Source organism: Amblyomma mixtum, chromosome 9, assembly GCF_055824585.1.
Source record: "Amblyomma mixtum isolate Tamu chromosome 9, ASM5582458v1, whole genome shotgun sequence".
NCBI classification, from domain to species: domain Eukaryota; kingdom Metazoa; phylum Arthropoda; class Arachnida; order Ixodida; family Ixodidae; genus Amblyomma; species Amblyomma mixtum.
Genome location: NC_143020.1, coordinates 112,106,128 through 112,123,567, shown reverse-complemented (window position 1 = coordinate 112,123,567; position 17,440 = coordinate 112,106,128). Strand labels below are relative to the sequence as shown.

General features: G+C 48.5%; 1 protein-coding gene across 2 annotated transcripts in view; it reads right to left on the bottom strand.

Moving 5' to 3' along the window:
* The window catches only part of Ino80 (chromatin-remodeling ATPase INO80), a 71,936-nt gene that overhangs the window by 25,827 nt on the left and 28,669 nt on the right, over nucleotides 1-17,440 (bottom strand). The window contains exons 19-30 of one of the 2 annotated variants that reach the window (XM_089561417.1): nucleotides 16,370-16,456; nucleotides 16,181-16,277; nucleotides 14,946-15,038; nucleotides 13,366-13,744; nucleotides 11,331-11,462; nucleotides 10,268-10,487; nucleotides 8,220-8,347; nucleotides 5,855-5,949; nucleotides 4,739-4,811; nucleotides 2,923-3,081; nucleotides 2,014-2,116; nucleotides 896-984 (exon numbers count right to left, since the gene is read on the bottom strand). In XM_089561417.1, coding sequence (XP_089417543.1) covers nucleotides 896-984; nucleotides 2,014-2,116; nucleotides 2,923-3,081; nucleotides 4,739-4,811; nucleotides 5,855-5,949; nucleotides 8,220-8,347; nucleotides 10,268-10,487; nucleotides 11,331-11,462; nucleotides 13,366-13,744; nucleotides 14,946-15,038; nucleotides 16,181-16,277; nucleotides 16,370-16,456 — 1,655 coding nt within the window. Of the gene's footprint in view, nucleotides 1-895; nucleotides 985-2,013; nucleotides 2,117-2,922; nucleotides 3,082-4,738; nucleotides 4,812-5,854; nucleotides 5,950-8,219; nucleotides 8,348-10,267; nucleotides 10,488-11,330; nucleotides 11,463-13,341; nucleotides 13,745-14,945; nucleotides 15,039-16,180; nucleotides 16,278-16,369; nucleotides 16,457-17,440 lie in introns of both variants that reach the window. The other variant, XM_089561416.1, reaches the window with a different exon arrangement.

The window sequence follows — 17,440 nt, the reverse complement described above, 5'->3', positions numbered from 1 at the left end:
GTTGCTCGCTGCAATATGGAGCTTCCAGTGCATCATTCGGAAGCAAGACCACATAACAGCGGTTGGCTGTCTGATACATACAGACAAGATTCTTTACCAAGATATAATACATGAAAACAGAAATCACTCACAGAAAAGAACATGCAAACACATCACATGCAAGGAATGTGGACGAACACAACAACCATTTCCAAACATGCGTGTTGTAAAACAAATCCGAAAAGCCTGCAAACTAGGGCGGCTGCACAGTAAAGGCCAGACAGCTACCAGTGAATGGAAATGGTTATCAAAAAAACTGGCTAGGTTTACAGGAGCGAGCGAGACAAGCAGTAGGGTAATTTATTTCTTGCATCCAGGACGCCGAATAGGGCAACTAATGGGAGGGGTTACACACTTCTACAATAAAAACAAAATGAAATGCTAGCAAAACAAACAAAAATGTGCAGGGTAATGAAAATAGACGGCCAACACTGCTTTCAACCAGGCTTTCCCAACTGAGTTCTCTGGAACTTATTACAAGCAGTGGTTTCTAGGCTCTCTGAGCAGCTAAATCCACAGATACCTCAACCATCCCTTTCCTTTACACATTTTATTTTGGGAGTAATTGTACCATAATTACTCATACAGAACTAATTCACAATGCAGCCAATGACTATTAACTGAACTGGGGCATTTATTGAAGCGACATGAATCCACATGCATACCAGACACGAAGGAATGGAAGCCAAGACATGCAGGGTGCCTGAGCACCTGTTCAAAGCAAACTGCAGACTTCCCATCAAACTTCCAGAAGCCAGGTGACTCACATGAATCTTATCACAGAACAAAACTGAGAGGATGAACAGGCTACACAAGTGACTGGGTCATTATGATGCGTGGGATATGCAACACCAACCTTCTCGCCCTTGTCGCTCCGCCTCTTGCGCTCCTTGGGCTTCTCCAGGGTGTCCTCCAGCTGCTTCCTCTCTTCCTGACGCTGCCGGACTGGACATTCACGCGCACCACCAAAGAAAAGGACGAGAAAGCAGTCAGCATTTGCGGTGTGACACCCTCGCAATTACGACAAGATGCGCACGCCATATACCTTACTGACACAGCCACCTATTCATTCACTCACTTATACACAGAACTGCATGACTAGATACCACTGAGATGCATGTTCATACCTGTTACCCTAGAATCCCTCATGGGGAGGGTACCAGTACATGAAGGGGGGGGGCATACATTGTGACGAACAACAAAATGATGTAGTCATGGACAAATCAAACACAGATAATGTAAGGGATCGTTAGTGTACACGGGGTCATCGGAACGCGGCTGGGGGCGCTCAAAGCGAAGCGTCTCCTATTTGGAGCGCGGCCGCTCGGGAACGCGCCAAGAAGTACGGGTGTCCACCCCGCCCCGCAGTACTGATTTGCGCACGTGCTGGCACATGCTGGCACGGATGACTATTTGTGTTTGTTTTTATTTTGTGGTGGAGAGAGTGCTCTACCTTACGGAAGCTGCAGAGCTGGCCATGCCCTGGATGAACCAATGATGTCAAGACCGCAACATGATTGGAAGCTACGAAATGTGGGCCGGGCCTTTAGGGCTTTAAAACTGGGCCCCGGAGCCGGAAGCGGGGCTCTGGGCTAAGGTGAGATGCTACGCATCTTCGGCTACGCCGAGTAGGGGCCTCCCCTAGTATTAGCCAGTTCCGCCTTTTGGTTGTTTGTCTCTTTGCCGTTGTATCTAACTTGTATATTCTGTAAATATTCGTATATAAATCTTCAGTTATTCCCTTTTTTATCCCTGCATCTCAACTCATCGCAAGACCGTCTCTGACGGGGCACCCCTGGTGCGAAGGAACGCTTCAGTCTTCGAGTGAACAAACCGTCTCTGGCGGGGCACCCCTGGTGCGAGGAAGATAAAGAACCTGTGAAACTTTACTGATAGCGACTGCAGAAACGTGTGCGAGCGCCTTTGCACCCTATGATGGCAATACTCTACAGATTCACACTGCATTCCACCCACATTTGCGCTCCAGCTCAGCATCGTCCAGGAGCAGCGAGACCACCTCCTTGGGCTTGAGTGTGTCGGGCTTGAAGTTGCCCCCACTGATCACCATGCGCTGGATCTGCATGCACGACACGAAGCAAGGAAAAAAAATTAATTTCCACGCCGAGAATAAGCAACATACTTTCATACTATGCAGACAATTTGACAACTGATACAAGCTGCACTCACTGGTGGTGCGTATCACTGTCATCATCAAAATCACTGTATGCTCAGAGAAAAGCCGAGGTTGAATTTGAGGTTGCCTCCCACAGGCTGTGGTTATTGTTGTCGTGATTCTCTTTGCCCTCATTAAATTATTTTCATTTTGGGTGAAAAAAACAGCACGAAAGGGACGGAAGACAAAGATGAAGGGAACCACACGGACGAGCGCTGACTCACAACTATTTTTTACTGAGAAAAAACAGACATTTATAGTTAAAAAGCCACATGACCTGACGTCACCCCTGCACATACCCAGAGTACAACAGTCACAACAACAGTACAACATTTATTTAACTATTAATGTGTTTTTTCTCAATAAAAAATAGTTGTGAGTCAGCGCTCGTCCGTGTGGTTTCCTTTATCTTTGTCTTCCGTCCCTTTCGCGCTGTTTTTTTCCACCGAAAACGAACGTATACCAACTCACCGAACTTTTCATGCTACTCATTAAACTAACTGCATTCCACACAGCAATTCTACATATGCTGCAGCAAGCCAGGTCTCAATCCAGATAACAACTGGTAAGACAGCACCACAAGACATCATGTCTTGATGCTGTCCCATGCCAACCCCAATCAAGACTCATCTCTATGCAAATGGCTGCACTAAATGAAGGTAATGACCTCCAACCCCCCGTCCTTTCAAGTAAGATGGTGCCCATCGTACCTCGCTCTTCTCGCGGGCCCTCTGCAGGATGCGCTCCTCGATGGAGCCCTTGCAGAGCAGCCGGTAGACGGTGACCTGCTTGGTCTGGCCCAGCCGGTGGGCCCGGTCCATGGCCTGCTGGTCCACCGTGGGGTTCCAGTCACTGTCGTAGAAGATCACCTGCAGAGAACAGAAGGGGCACATCCTCTTAGGAAAGCAACAGTGAGGACCTGCACGCACACCACCCGTGGACTGCACTGAACTTAAGAGAATTGTGTGACTAGGGAGAAGTCCATTCATAGAAGCATAGGTGATCCAGTGGTACAGTACGAGCTCGTTAAGTCGAACTTCAGGGAACCGGGAAAGAAGGTCAACATAACTGAAAGTTCGAATTATTGAATGCCTCTGAAAAAACTGTCAAGGACTGCCGGCAGCACGGTAAATTTATTTGGTAAAAGACTCTGCAACGGTAGCCCGATTTTAATATGAGAACTGCGTGCTGGTGACTGCTTTTCACGTCTCCATCAATCCTTTATTGTGTGGATACATAAAAGCAGAGCTACTCCAAAGCCGTAAGGGCCTCTCGCATCCTTCACAATTCAACGTGGTGGAGCTCCGCCACTACCGCACCACAGTTATCATTAGCGGTACCGTCATGTGCGAGGAGGCTTCATCGCATGAACAGAAAACGGCACGCGATGAGCACTCAGTTTAGGACACTGGAAGAATGAAACAGAATCAAAGCGGTGAGGAAAAAAAAGTGTGTGTGTGGGGGGGGGGTTAGACCACTAGTGATGTGCCAGTCAGCATTCGAAACGGTGTTCAGTTGGTTTAGGTTGGCTGAAGCGAAGCTCGCAGAAAACCAAACCGAAACGAGACCACCCGCTCGTCATCACATCTGCCAACGTGCACACATGAGAAGTACGTGAGTGGCTATGCAGCATGGAATCCAGGCTTTGAGTCAGGTCATATCGACAATCTCCAGCCACGCCAGTCATACCTGGACACAGCCTGCGTTCGGAGCCCTTCGAATAACCGCTGTGAGACTGTAGCGTCCGAATTAGCAAGCGTGCGAAGCACAGTCTTAGATGGGCATTAGCTGAGACTGAGCTGGAAGCCCAAACTATCCTGATTTATGAATTAACTGGGGTCGAATTAACGAGCTTTTACAGTATTACCCCCACACTTGAAATGACCTCCAACATGCAAGGTGTACTCTTAGTTCAACGCCCAGAAGTGCTCACAAATGACAAAAGAAAGGCGACAAAACAAAACAGACAAGGCTTCTGTCAATGTTTCCACACGTCTAAAGCTGCTCATCCCAGCAAACCAAATTGCTAAACACTTTCACATGAAGACAGGTGCTTCAATGAGACAACATGGACGAGAGAGGAAAAACACAAGAGTACAGAGTACATTACGTTTTTCTTCTCTGTCTTGCCATGCCAAAGCATTTTTCTTCAAATGAATCACTAATTGGCCTACAACACAACCCTGCTTTGCAAGTGACTTCACACTGCAATTACAGTGGCAGGCCAAGTATGACAGCCTCAGAGAGGGAGGATGACGCCTCTCACTGGTTTTCAGACAAAGACAGAAAAGCACGAGACATAGTGATGAATCATCATGACAAGTTACCACTGATTGCTGAGTACCTGATGCACCAATGGATGCCAAGCTTAACCACAAAGGTCAAAACACGGTCGCCGGTTTTGTCGCTTAGCGCAAGCAATGCTAAGTGACTATAACAGTATTAACCCAACAAAACACTAAAAGAAACAGGGAATGAACACAGTGTTATGTTTCCGCAGCGCGAGAACATAATAGCACCACTCACAGTGTCTGCTGCGGTGAGGTTGATGCCCAAACCACCAGCTCGGGTACTCAGAAGGAACACAAAGATGTCCGACCTGCAAGACGAGAGGGGGGGGGGGGGGGGGGGGGGGGGGTCATCAATTTCAGGCATGCGTTGCGTGTAACCGGTACAAGACCTGCAGCGTTCCAATTAGTGAATGTGCAATGTCATAGACTTACGTGGGCATTGGCCGGGACTGTTCCGGCAGTTTGAATTATCCGGATTTTCTAATTAACAGGGTGTGTATTAATGAGATTCTACTGCAATGCCATTTCATGTGAACGGTGTGCACAAAGTCTGCACAACTGCGTGAGCCGATGAGTAGTCTACTGCTTGTAGAAAAAAAAATTGCGCCTCTCCCGTAACTGAGAGTAGAGTAATCATGAAATGTTTACGGGCCTAACACAGGCTCCATTGCTCGGCTTAAGCAGCTGTGACGATGGCGGCATTGAAATCCAGGACGATGCAGAAGCGTCAGCGGCCACGACGAGACGCAGGCCTGACAAGAATGTATATGCAGCGCGTTCGAATACTCCGCGAGCGTGTATACATCTGCCTGCCAGAGGGGGAAAGGGCTTGAAGGCCAAGCGGCCGGTCTTTACATGCGTGAGTGTGGGACCGCAGCGCCATCCTTGGGGAGGGAGCGAAAGTTTTCCGCCGAAAGCCCTTCTCGCCCTCTTTCTCTAAGCGGCCTTCTTCTCTCAAAGCCCCTACCAGATCACGTATGACAACGAAGTGTATTGTCGCATGTATGTGCTTTTTGCACGCGTTATTAGAAATCGGAAATTATAATTCCGTGCATTATCAAATGCACAGCTCGACTGATATCTTGATAAACATTGAGAAGACACTGGCAGCAGTTATTTTTTGTGACTCGTTTGGAGAGCAACTGGCGCTTGTATGCCGGTCCCGTAGGAAAGCTTAGAGAGTCTCGTTGAATCTCGGTAAGTCTTGTACGGTGCCCGGATGTTCTCGTTTCAGAGCCCGGATGAGTGGAATTCAGTGCCCGGATGTTGGCCCTCGGTCTCGGCGTGACGTCACCACAATGCCGACAACGGGATCTAAAAGCATTTCATGCTTAAAAAAAACAAACATCACCTGTTCTGGAAGTCGGCCACCATGTCCCTTCGGTCGGAGATCTTGGAGGAACCGTCCAGCCTCATGTACGTGTGCTTCCTGTGCCACATGTACTCCTGCACACAAAGAGAGAGACGGCCACATGTGAATGCGTTCGCTTTTTTTTTTTTTTAACGCACACCTCCACTCCTCCAATGGTAGTGGAACCTGAGACTTTGAAACAACCGTATGGACAAAAAGAAATCTGGAAACAACGCAGAACCCAATTCCCATTCTGTAATAAGGGAGTAATTACTCATTGGCATCCACCCAAGCGCAGCCATACGGGTTCGTACCCCGGACCAGGACAAATTTTTCCTTAACTGCGAAGTTTCTGAGAAAGCTGTATAGCTTTCCTTTGTAGCCGTATGGCTGCGCTTGGGTGGATGCCAATGAGTAATTACTCCCTTTTTACAAATTTACTCCACCTTGGGGGATTCCCCTAAACATTTGACCAACCAATTCCCATTCTGCATCCGCAATAAATGACAAAAACTCGAGAGGCTCTGAAAAAGTCCGAACGGCATCTCAATACAGTCAGATACCAGATAGTCAGAGATGTTATCTGGGTACTTGCCTTCATTGTAAAGAAAGAAACAAAGCTGACTTCAACACAAAAGGTGGTGATGTAGCAATGGTTTGACCGAGCATAGCTCACCAAGCCCATGGTGCAGACATCAAACAATGTTAGGATACATGACAGACACCACAATGAATACTGTATAAACCCGTGTAAAGGCCGCACCCAATGTAAGGGCCGCACCCGTGTATGGGCCGCACCCGTGTAAGGGCCGCACCCGTGTAAGGGCCGCACCCGTGTAAGGGCCACACCCGTGTATGGGCGGCACCCGTGTATGGGCCACACCCGAACCTTCCATGACACGGGTGAGAATAACCTTCTAAATGCACGCGCCGTGGCCTCCGCGATCAGCTCGGGCTGCATGCAATGGTGCGCTTGGTCGCGGAGGACACACACGCGCACAGGAGCTTCCAAGTGCCATTCATGGATGGCACCAGAGTACGGTCATCACCATCATCGTCAACTTTTTTCTCCGCCGCGACCTCCCGCTATCCACATCGGCATGAGTATCTCCAGCTCTTGCCTTTTCGGGCGTGTTGCGCTGTGCGTTCACCGTAGTAGTTGTGGCGGTGCCGCTGAGCGTTGAAGTTTTTGCACGATGGGCAAGCACTTTAAGAGCTAGGCGGCTGGAAGTTAGCTCTCGAACACGGCAAGCGTGCGGGGCGGGGGCAGGAAATTCGACATGGCCGAGAAGTGCGTCCGATGATGGTGCAACCAGAAGAGAAACACAAGCTGCAAAAAGCGCGCTTTCCGAGGCAAGCCGTGCGAGTTTCCCGAACTGGAGGCACAGCTGCTCTGCTATGTGAGGGAAGTGCAGAACAACAGCTAGGCGTTTGACAGCGGACATAGCGTGCACCAAAGCACAGCACCAGCTCAAAGTTGAAATACTCCGCGAGTGACAACTGAATGTAGAATAAATGTCACTCATTCCCTGATTGGTGTGTTTTTACTTGAATTTTTTTTCGCAGATTGTGTGTATGAGCCGCACCCCGAAAATTGGCCCTCGAATTTGGAAGAAAAAAAAGTGCGGCCCTTACACGCGTTTATGCGGTAGTTCAGTAATTCAAGTCTGAGAGCTGGAACTTGTTTGAATTACACAGAGTTCACATTTAAAATAAGCTCTCAGTACACATTTGCCGCAGACAAGACCAACCTGTCAGTTTGAATGAACTGATTGTTACAATTAAGCAAGCAAAAATTTGAGAGTTCACAGTACTAGGCAGAGAAGAGAATGTAGATGGCAGATGTCAGAAGTTAGACTCACTGTTTCTATATTTACTGGTAATGTTTGCTGAAATTCCTCACATATTAGAGTTCAGCCATTCCCAAAGCACTGTGCATATTTTTCACAAGGCACGGCACGAAGCTCTGAGTTTAGCCCTGAGCGGCTTTCAAAAATATGCTGGAGAGCCCGGTGTGGCTTCGCGGTTCGCAGACACACGGTCCCACAAAGGATGCCCCAGTTCAAATCATAACGACTGGTTATATAGGGAATCAGTCAGCTAGAAGCAATTACCACAGGATTAGTCCTAAAATAAAATGGGCAAAGAAAAGGTGACGCATGCATGACTTCAGCTGCTCAATGAACTGAGAGAGCAGTCCGTGGATCAAAAAGGCTCCGCAGAATTCACTTTGGGGACTGCTGAGATAAAGGAGTCGATATGCGAACCGCACTGTGTCCTTGACATGCGACCTTCAGGAAGCGTACAGACTGAACAACAGGCAAGTCCACACAAAGACAGGAGGTGGCAGGTGCAGGGGACTTGCCTCGAGCAGGTCGATCATGCGCGTCATCTGTGAGTAGATGAGCACCCGGTGGCCCCCGGCCTTGAGCTTCCTCAGCAGCTGGTCCAACACCTGCAGCTTCCCAGAGTCCGTCACCAGGGTCTCCTTGTCTGCACAGGCGAATACCGTATAAACGCGTGTATGGGCCGCACCCCGTTTTCCCGAAGGAAATGTTAAAAAAAAAAATAAATCAGTGTAAGGGCCGCACCCGAACTTTCCATGACCCAGGCGGGTATAGCCTTCTAAATGCACGCGCCGTGGCCTCCGCGATCGGCTCCGGCTGCGAACAACGGCGCGCTTGATCGTGGAGCGCTTGATCGTAGAGGCCAAGAGCGCGCACAAGAGCTTCCAAAAACCGTCCATGGATGGCGCACGAGGCCGCAGCCATCATCATCATCGTCATTCCCCCTCCCCCTTCCCCCTCCTTCCCCCCCCCTTCCGTGTCTTCCCGCTATCTACATCGGCATCAGTATCGCCAGCTCCAGCCTTTTATGGCGTGTTAGCGCGTTCTCCGTAGTTGTGGCTTTCGCATGCTGCCGCCTAGTAATGTAGTTTTAGCACAATGGGCAAGCACGTTATCAGCTACATGGCTGGGAGTTAGCTCTCGAACGCGGCAAGCGTGCGACGGACAGGGAATTCGACGTGGTCGAGAAGTGCGTCCGATGATCGTGCTATCAAAAGGGTGCATTGAGTAACACAAGCTGCAAAAAGCGCTCTTTCCGAGGTGAGCCGTGCGAGTTTCCCGAACTGTAAGAAGAGCTGCTCTGCTATGTGATGGAAATGCAGAGCAATGGCTACGCGTTGACGGCGGACATGCTGCGCGGCTTCTTTGGGATGAGCGTGCACCAGGGCACAGCACCAGCTCAGAGTCGAAATACTTCGCGAGTGACGATTGAATGTAAAATAAATGCCGCTCGTTCCCTGACTGGTGTGTTTTTGCTTTAAAAAAAGTTTTTTTTTTTCGTACGTCGCGTGTATGGGCCGCACCCCAAAAATTGGCCCCCGAATCTCGAAAAAAAAGTGCGGCCCTTACACGCGTTTATACGGTAATGACCAAAGAGGGGGAACGTCAACGAAGTTTGGCCAGACAGCACCCCAAGCTTGAGGACACGACAAATGGAAGTCAGTGGCCAGTGCAGCAACTATGAGAAGCCCCTTCTGGCAACACTATTTCAGAAAGAAAAAAAAAAGAAGTTGACAAGCTTATTACACTAATTTACTGCAGAAGGTACTGCATTTACTCCCTTAATGAACCCACTTTGCAAGTTTTTCCAGAAAGCAGCGAAATTTTCAGCGTACCACTGCAAAAACTCAAGCATCTCTTAAACGTTATTTCGCACAGCGAACTCTGTAACGCAAACCAGGCACTCAAAAGGAGCCCCATGTAGTGGTACCGTACCATACGGTACACTGTCGACGAAGAAAAGCGCGCCTGCTTTGGGAATGCGAGCTTGATAAGGTTTGGTTTGGTTTATGGGGGTTTAACATCCCAAAGCGACTAAGGCTACGAGAGATGCCGTAGTGAAGGGCTCCGGATAATTTCGACCACCTGGGGTTCTGTAAACATGCACTGACATCACAGAGCACACGGGCCTCTAGAATTTCTCCTCCAAAGAAATTCAACCGCCGCGGCGAGCTTGATAAGGCAACCATGGCTACATCAGAAGGCTTACCATAAAAACCCCCGTATAATACTGACCCTACTGACCTGCATATAATATGAGGTGTAATTTGGATAGCAAAAACGGAAAAAAAGCTTTCATCCGCACACAATGCGACTCATAGGCACCAACTGCAGGGAGGCTGGAGAACTCATGTATGCTCATGTACGTCCCCCCTCACAAAATACTCCGAAAAGGAGACTTTGACATACTTGAATCAACAAAAAGGTTCAACCCCTGTTCAAGCCAGATAGCTTTCTTCAATAATTACTCTACAACCTTTGCACAAGATGTGGTCTGTAAACCAACAGCAATGGGTGCAAAAGCATTGCTAAACTAGTGAAGTGGTGGTAGCAAGCGGACCCTCACCTGGTATTGATACGTGCGACCACCCATGGAGAGGCCTGGCCGATCCGATGCCCCCTTTTGGTGGATCCCGGGGTTCAAACCCTGGCAACGGGGGCTCCAGGCTCGTTGACCCCGTGCGCCACCATCGCTGGGCATCGGCGCTCCCACAGGCCTGCACGCCTCGCCACCACCACAGGGCACGGCTCGACAGGCTCTCCAGACGCCTGGGCTCCGCTGTCACCTGTGGGGCCAGGGTGTGACGACAAGGGCAGAGTTTAGGTTTAAGGGGGTTTCACATCCCAAAAAAACTCAGGCTATGAGGGACGCCGTAGTGAAGGGCTCCGGAAATTTCGACCATCTGGGGTTCTGTAACGTGCACTGACATCGCACAGTACACAGGCCTCTGGAATTTCGCCTCCATCGATATTTAACCGCCGCGGCCGGGATGGAACCCGCATCTTTCGGGTCAGCAGCCAAGTGCTATAACCATTGAGCCACCGTGGCGGTTGTGATAACAAGAGCAGGGTTTACTGAACAACGGCAGATCAGGATGCACAGCATAATCACATTGGAAACGAAAAGATCTTGTCCTGACCGAATTTAACTTACACCGTCATTTGCAACAAAAAGGCTGTGCTTATTCAAAGCTCCACGTATTTTAAAACAGATGTCCGGTTGGTCTCCTTTTGAGTTCAAACCACCGAGAGTCAACGGTACCAAGGTTTCAGTGCACGTTAAGAACCTCACATTGCTTGAATTGATCTGAAGCGTTCCGTAACAGCACGTTTTATAGCCTCGGCACTTCTTCAGCATTTCTAGGTATAGTTATAATAACCAACACTAATGACAAAATTCCGTTGGTCAATTTGACACTTCAATGAGCAAGTCTAAGCTGGAAAAAAATGTCATGCAAAAACAGACAGAAGCAGCCACATTGAGTTCAGAGCTGAAAGCACAGTTGCACAATGTGACTCGACTGGTCAGAGCACTATTACCTATCTTACAGTAAAATGCACTGTGCCTTTTGTTAAACAGAGAAGCATATGGCATTTTTCAGTCAGAACATGTACTCGCACACACTTACCCGTGGTGCCAGGCAGGATACCAGAAACCGGGGCATGTCTGCTGGGATGCACTCTCGAACCTGTACCGGTCTTTGCCGGTGTGGGAACTCTGGCAGTGGCGGGGGACTCGCTGGTGGTGGGTGCGATGGCTTCTGAAACGAGAGAGACGAAATGGGTTTCACTGCTGTTGAAAACCTTCCTCAACACAGCGTACCACAGTAAAGCGAGAGCAGTGTTCAGCCTCTTCTTCAAAGAGAAAACAGCAGACAACGGTAAATCTGTTTTCTCACATTGTTGAAAGCTAGCACACCTTCTCGTAAGGGTTTGCCACAGCAGCTAACAGCAAAACAGTGAGAAGAGACAATTGGTTGGCTTACAGCCAATCCTGCTTTTCTCTTCCCTTCACAGGCAGCAAACTGCAGGAACACAATTATTTATATACTTGAAGCAAATATTCCTTTTCGCCCTTTGCACTGACGTTCAGTTCCCCAATTATCGCAGACTTTCTCAACCAAAGTGGCAGACTTGGCTCGCTTCTAGCAGACTAGCCGACAATTGTAATGAGCATTCACCCTACCTGCCTCTCATTTAAGTTTGCTCTCAAGTTTTAAAACTCACAAATTTGACTTCTTTGTGTGTGTGTGTGTGTGTGTGTGTGTGTGTGTGTGTGTGTGTGTGTGCGTGCGTGCGTGCGTGCGTGTGTGTAGAGTTGTGCCCTGGGAACTTAGTGTTTTAAGTTTCATTCCAAAGACTTGGCATTGCTTACATACCAGCATGGCACAACTACGCATCATTGAGAAGGCACGCAAGGAACCATCGGAAAGGATGAACAGTGTTTCGCTGTACAGAGTTCGTCTTACGCGGATGCTTTTTTTCTTTTTTACATTCTCTTCTATGGGAAACCAACCAAATGGTCTCGCACTGCTCATCTTATCCAAGAATTCCTCTTAACTGAGTTTGTCTCAACAGCAGTTTACTGCATTTACTACGCCTCGAGCGGCACATAAAACGAAACTTTAGATTACACACAAGAGTTGGACAAAAATCTCACAAAATTCAATTCAGTAAAAAAAAAAAATGCTGACAAGCATTTATGCAATGCTGTGCAATGTGAGAACTCAGTGAGAACCCAGTGAGAGCTGTTGCACTGTGCCCTCTTGCATCGTGCCACCGTGCAGATGCCTTTGCCAGGAGTTCTCAATCTTTACGACCCCTGAGAACCCAGTCTGAGAAGCTTAATCTGCGCCAGGGGTTCTTAAGCTTTTTAATCTTGATGAACCCGAACAGCTTCCAAAAAGCCTCAAGGAACACTGCATGTCTTGTTTTCTGTTCCTGTCTGCCTAACATACACGTAAAAAGGTTTGGTTTATAGGAATTTAAGGTAGCGTCTCAGGCTATGAGGGACGCCGTAGTGGAGGGCTCCAGAAATTTCGACCACCTGGGGTTCTTCAACGTGCACTGACATCGCACAGTACACACGGGCCTCTACAATTTCGCCTCCATCGAAATTCGACTGCCGCGGCCGGGTTCGAACTCTCGTCTTTTGAGTTAGCAGCCCAGCACCATAACCACTAAGCCACCGCGGCGGCTCATGTTAAAACAGCCTTAAAAAAAAGCAGTAAATAACAGTCACTAGCTGTCTGGCAGAACGACAGCTATAACCAGTTACAATATTGTTACGGGGTAGTTCCGCTTGGGACTGCAGAGAGCGGACACGGAAGACAGGGCTTTCAAACGACAGGCGTTTACTGTGGGCACCAGCCAACGCTGCTCGACCGTCGTCTTCTCCAAAAACTCACGAGCTTCTTCTTCTTCCTTCCTTATGTGCATATCAGTGCATGCACCGCCTAATGTAACACTATGATTATCCCCAAAATAACGCATAAAGGAAAGATAAGGGTTACGCTTGCTTAAAGATTTCGATGATTAGGGGACCCAAAAGGCACGACCAAGGGGACCATGCGGTTCGGCTATCAGTGCAATAGAGACACCTTCGTGCAAACAATGCCCAGCAGCCACACACACACACACCTTGGCCTGGGAATCCGCACTCACTGTAGGTGCCGTGTGAGACTGCACCAGAGGTGAGCCGGGTGTAGTAGCTCCGGCCTCTGCCGAGCTTCCACCAGCGGGTGGTGTCCCGTCACCATGCGGGGTGGCCGGCGGGTGGTGGTGATGGTGGTGGTGGTGGTGATGGTGGTGGTGGTGAGAGTGAGAGTGGCGCGGGTTGCGCAGCTTGTGGCGCCGCATCTCCCGGTGGGCCGTCGTCTCCGCCATGGCGTGTATGCGGTGGTCGGCAAAGCCGTAGCAGCGCCGGTCGGTGGCAAACACCAGCCGGCTCAGCGGACCACCCTGCGCCAAGGAGGCGGCGCTCGTCGCCGCGTGCCGGCACACCAGCAGGTCTTGGGGTGACGACAGACTCTGCTGAGCACTCCTGTTTTTACGAAATAGAAAAATTTTCAAAGATAAGAAAAACAGGAACGAAAGTCAAAGGACCACAAGTTCAAAGGACAGTGAGGCTAAATTGAGTGTACAGTAAAAAGCTCGTTAATTGTAAGTTTAATGGACTGGGGAAAACGTTTGAGTTAATGAACGACCCCAAAAAACTGACAAGAACCGCTTGCATCTATGTAAATTTATCGGGTGGAAAACTGAGCAACAGTCGCCTGTTTTCCGGAAGAGAACAGTGCGAGAGCGACTATTTTGCACATTCCCATCAATGCTTTACAGCATGCACGTTATGGGGAGCATCAAAGCTGAACTGCTCCAAAATGGTAAAGACCCCCCCCCGCATCCTTCACGGTTCAATGCAGTAGTGGCGGACTTCCCACAAGCGGATGCATCACTTGAGAGCGACACTTATTGTTGGGCTAGTTGGTAAGCCATGATCTCAGAAGAACCATGCAGCACAAAAAGAACAACGGACAAGAATGAAGGAGGATTACACGGACAGAAGTGCTGATGTCCATGTCATCCTCCTTCATTCTTGTCCGTTGTCGTTTTGCGCTGGTTCTTCTGAGATCACTTATGAGGAGGCTTCACTGCACAACATACAAACGGCACTTGATGGGTCCACAGTTTCGGAGCAAATGCTCTGCTTCAATTTGGGCAATTTGAAAATCCATTTAATTAGAATATTTTACGTGGTCCCAGAGGCTTTGATTTAGCGATGTTCTAGTGAATATCAAAATGTAAAAAATACGGACGCCAACCAAGATATAAAGGAAATTAAAAACAAGATGTTTTTAAACTTTGTTTTTCTTTGTCGGCATCTGTATTTTCCAGTTTTTGACGTAGAAGAGGTTGCGAAACCAGTCGTGGTCCCTCACCAATGGCTGGACAGACAGAGGTCTCAATTATGCCAGTTTAAAAACTTTGGACTCCCCCTCTCCCGCATTTCAAAACTTGGCATCGATTTCACTGGAAGTTTGCAGAGTGCCATACCACCTGCAGGCGCTAGAATTAACTATGCACAGGTGCTGAACATGGTCAATTATGCCCCTTTTCTGCAGAGTTTCGCACCTTGCTGATATTGTTTTCCACACACTGTCAACTGCAGCTTCTTCCCACTATCTGATCTGCTGCTGGCAATTGTCCAGTTATCTGTGCCCAGTTGGTGGAGATGCCCTCCTCACCTTGAGGATCCCCTTTCCTCCTCTCCCCTGTGCCAGACGTAGGAGTGGTGCCTCCTCTGGGCCTCCCTCAGCTCCTTCACAATGGCCAGGAACCTGCCAGTCGTCATTGAGCACAGTCAATACCGAAATGCATTTGGTGGAGTTTCGTTTACTAACAACAGCACTACAGCATGCACATGCTTCCCTTGATCCAATTACAGTGCCCTGACAGACGGCAAGAGTGCTAGTGGTCAGATATGCAGCACTGTTAAACTCTGAACTAACCTGCAACGGGCGAACGAGCGGAATATTTTCCAGACTGGATCATGTACTACAGCCCCATTTTGCACTTGGCGGTGATGGCAAGGCGGTGTTTGCTGCTGCTACACTGGTCAACTGCTCTGTTGCTATTATACATTTGCAACAGAAAAACTACACACAAAGTGCACAGAGTAGTGCGAATTAAAGTATTGACTAAGTTTCTGCCAATGCAAGTCACATCGATGGTACTAATTATGCACCAAGAAAGCGAGAGCCAGTGCAAGCACAAAATGAGCCCTGTGCCATGAACAGAATATGGATAGAATGTAGTTTAGACATGGATTACACACGGGGGACAGGTAGCTAGATAAGAAGCCATATGAAAAGCTAATTGCTTCACATTCCATCATCAAAAGCAGTTTCGATGGAACAAAAGGGCTAAATTGGTGGCTAAGCTACAGACAGATATCATACTGCGGCAAGCATGCAGCCGTCATGAAACACTACATTTTGTAGCTAGAACCAGTGTAGATGACACAAACTTCTGTTGCGTTGGTGTTCAAGATGGCTTTTAAACAGCAACATTTTTGCATTTTTCAGTAAAATAAAAAAGAAATGACATCCACCGCTGCAAATCTCAGCTTCTTGTTTAACAGCCTACCGCATACAGATACAACTGGCATTATTTTAGGCAACAAAGCCTTCTCAATTAACATTTCTTCCCATTTATCAGAGCAGTAATAGACAGGCTCACTATGGCAAGTCTTCTTTTCTGTCTACATATGTGCACAAATACAAAGCAATAACAATAGACAAGTATACTCAACTCTTGATAATTTTAATTCATGGGGGACAGAAAGCTTGTTCAAATTATGCAGAGCCTGAATCAAGCGGAGCCTTCTTAACAATCCCCCTGATGCTGACAAGCCCTACGCGTGAATTAAAGTAAACCAGAACCACTCCACCCCAAAAAAGACGCACAAAAGATAGCGCACCTTTCCAGCAGACCACACAGCATGATCTTGGCAAGCTCTGCAGGCGAGAGACCCACGAATCGGCAGAAGGAGAAGCTGCTCGCGGGCCGACCATCCACTGGAAAAATGGCACAATATGCAGTCTTTCCAATCTGATGCAGTCCACAGACGCTACAAAAAGGACAGAGCACTTCACTGCAGCACACTCACCCTGCTTGAAGATGGAGTGGTGCACGTGGCTCGGGTGGAAAATGTTGGGCCACCGGCTGTGGTGGTCGTTCCACCCACTCAGGACACCTGAGCAGAAACACACAGCACAAACTGTCACGCAACCACACAAAGATTGCTCTGGGCTTCTCTCGCGAGTGAGCATAACTCCCTGCAGTGGACAGCCACGATACCAACTGCCAGTGTGGCTAACTGACAATAAGAGAGGCCATTGATTAACTACACTAACTATATGTTGCGAGTCAACTGCCTCAAGCCTCAAAGTGCCACTAAGGCGATGATTAACTTCAGCCACCAGTGCATCTCTAATGTAGACTGACATCACGCAGTCCATGGGAGTCCATCATTTTTCCTCCATCGAAACATGGCTACCATGGCTGTGATTTGATCCCACGACTTTAGACTCAGCCGCTGAATATCAAACAAAACGTGTCGCCAAAAGAGGTACACTAACCATGTAGTAAAATTTTACTCAATCAGGTTCATTGTCCCACCCTTCATAGAAGAAAGGCCCCACACAACGATCTCATTTAACTCCATCTAGCCACCGCGGTGGCTCAGTGGTTATGGTGCTCGGCTGCTGACCCAAAAGACGCGGGTTCGACCCCGGCCGCGGCAGCTAGAATTTCTTTGGAGGCAAAATTCTAGAGGCCCGTGTACTGTGCGATGTCAGTGCATGTTAAAGAACCACAGGTGGTCGAAATTTCCGGAGCCCTCCACTACGGCGTCTCTCATAGCCTTAGTCGCTTTGGGACGTTAAACCCCATAAACCAAACCTAACTCCATCTCCCCATAAGCCCTTCCGCCACCTGCCGCTAAATTTTCATTCTCCTCTAACAGAGCCAATCTTTTTTAACTACACCTAACCATCAGCCCTTCGGCCACACGCAGCTGCATTTTCTTTCCCTAAAAAAGATGAACTCTAACAGATTATCTGATTTGCACAACACCTGCTCCAGCAAAGTCCACTTTCTCTTATCGGCTACTGCATAATAACTCACACCCGTTTTCCAACCCATGCTGGCTTCTTTCTGCCTCTCAATGCTACCACAG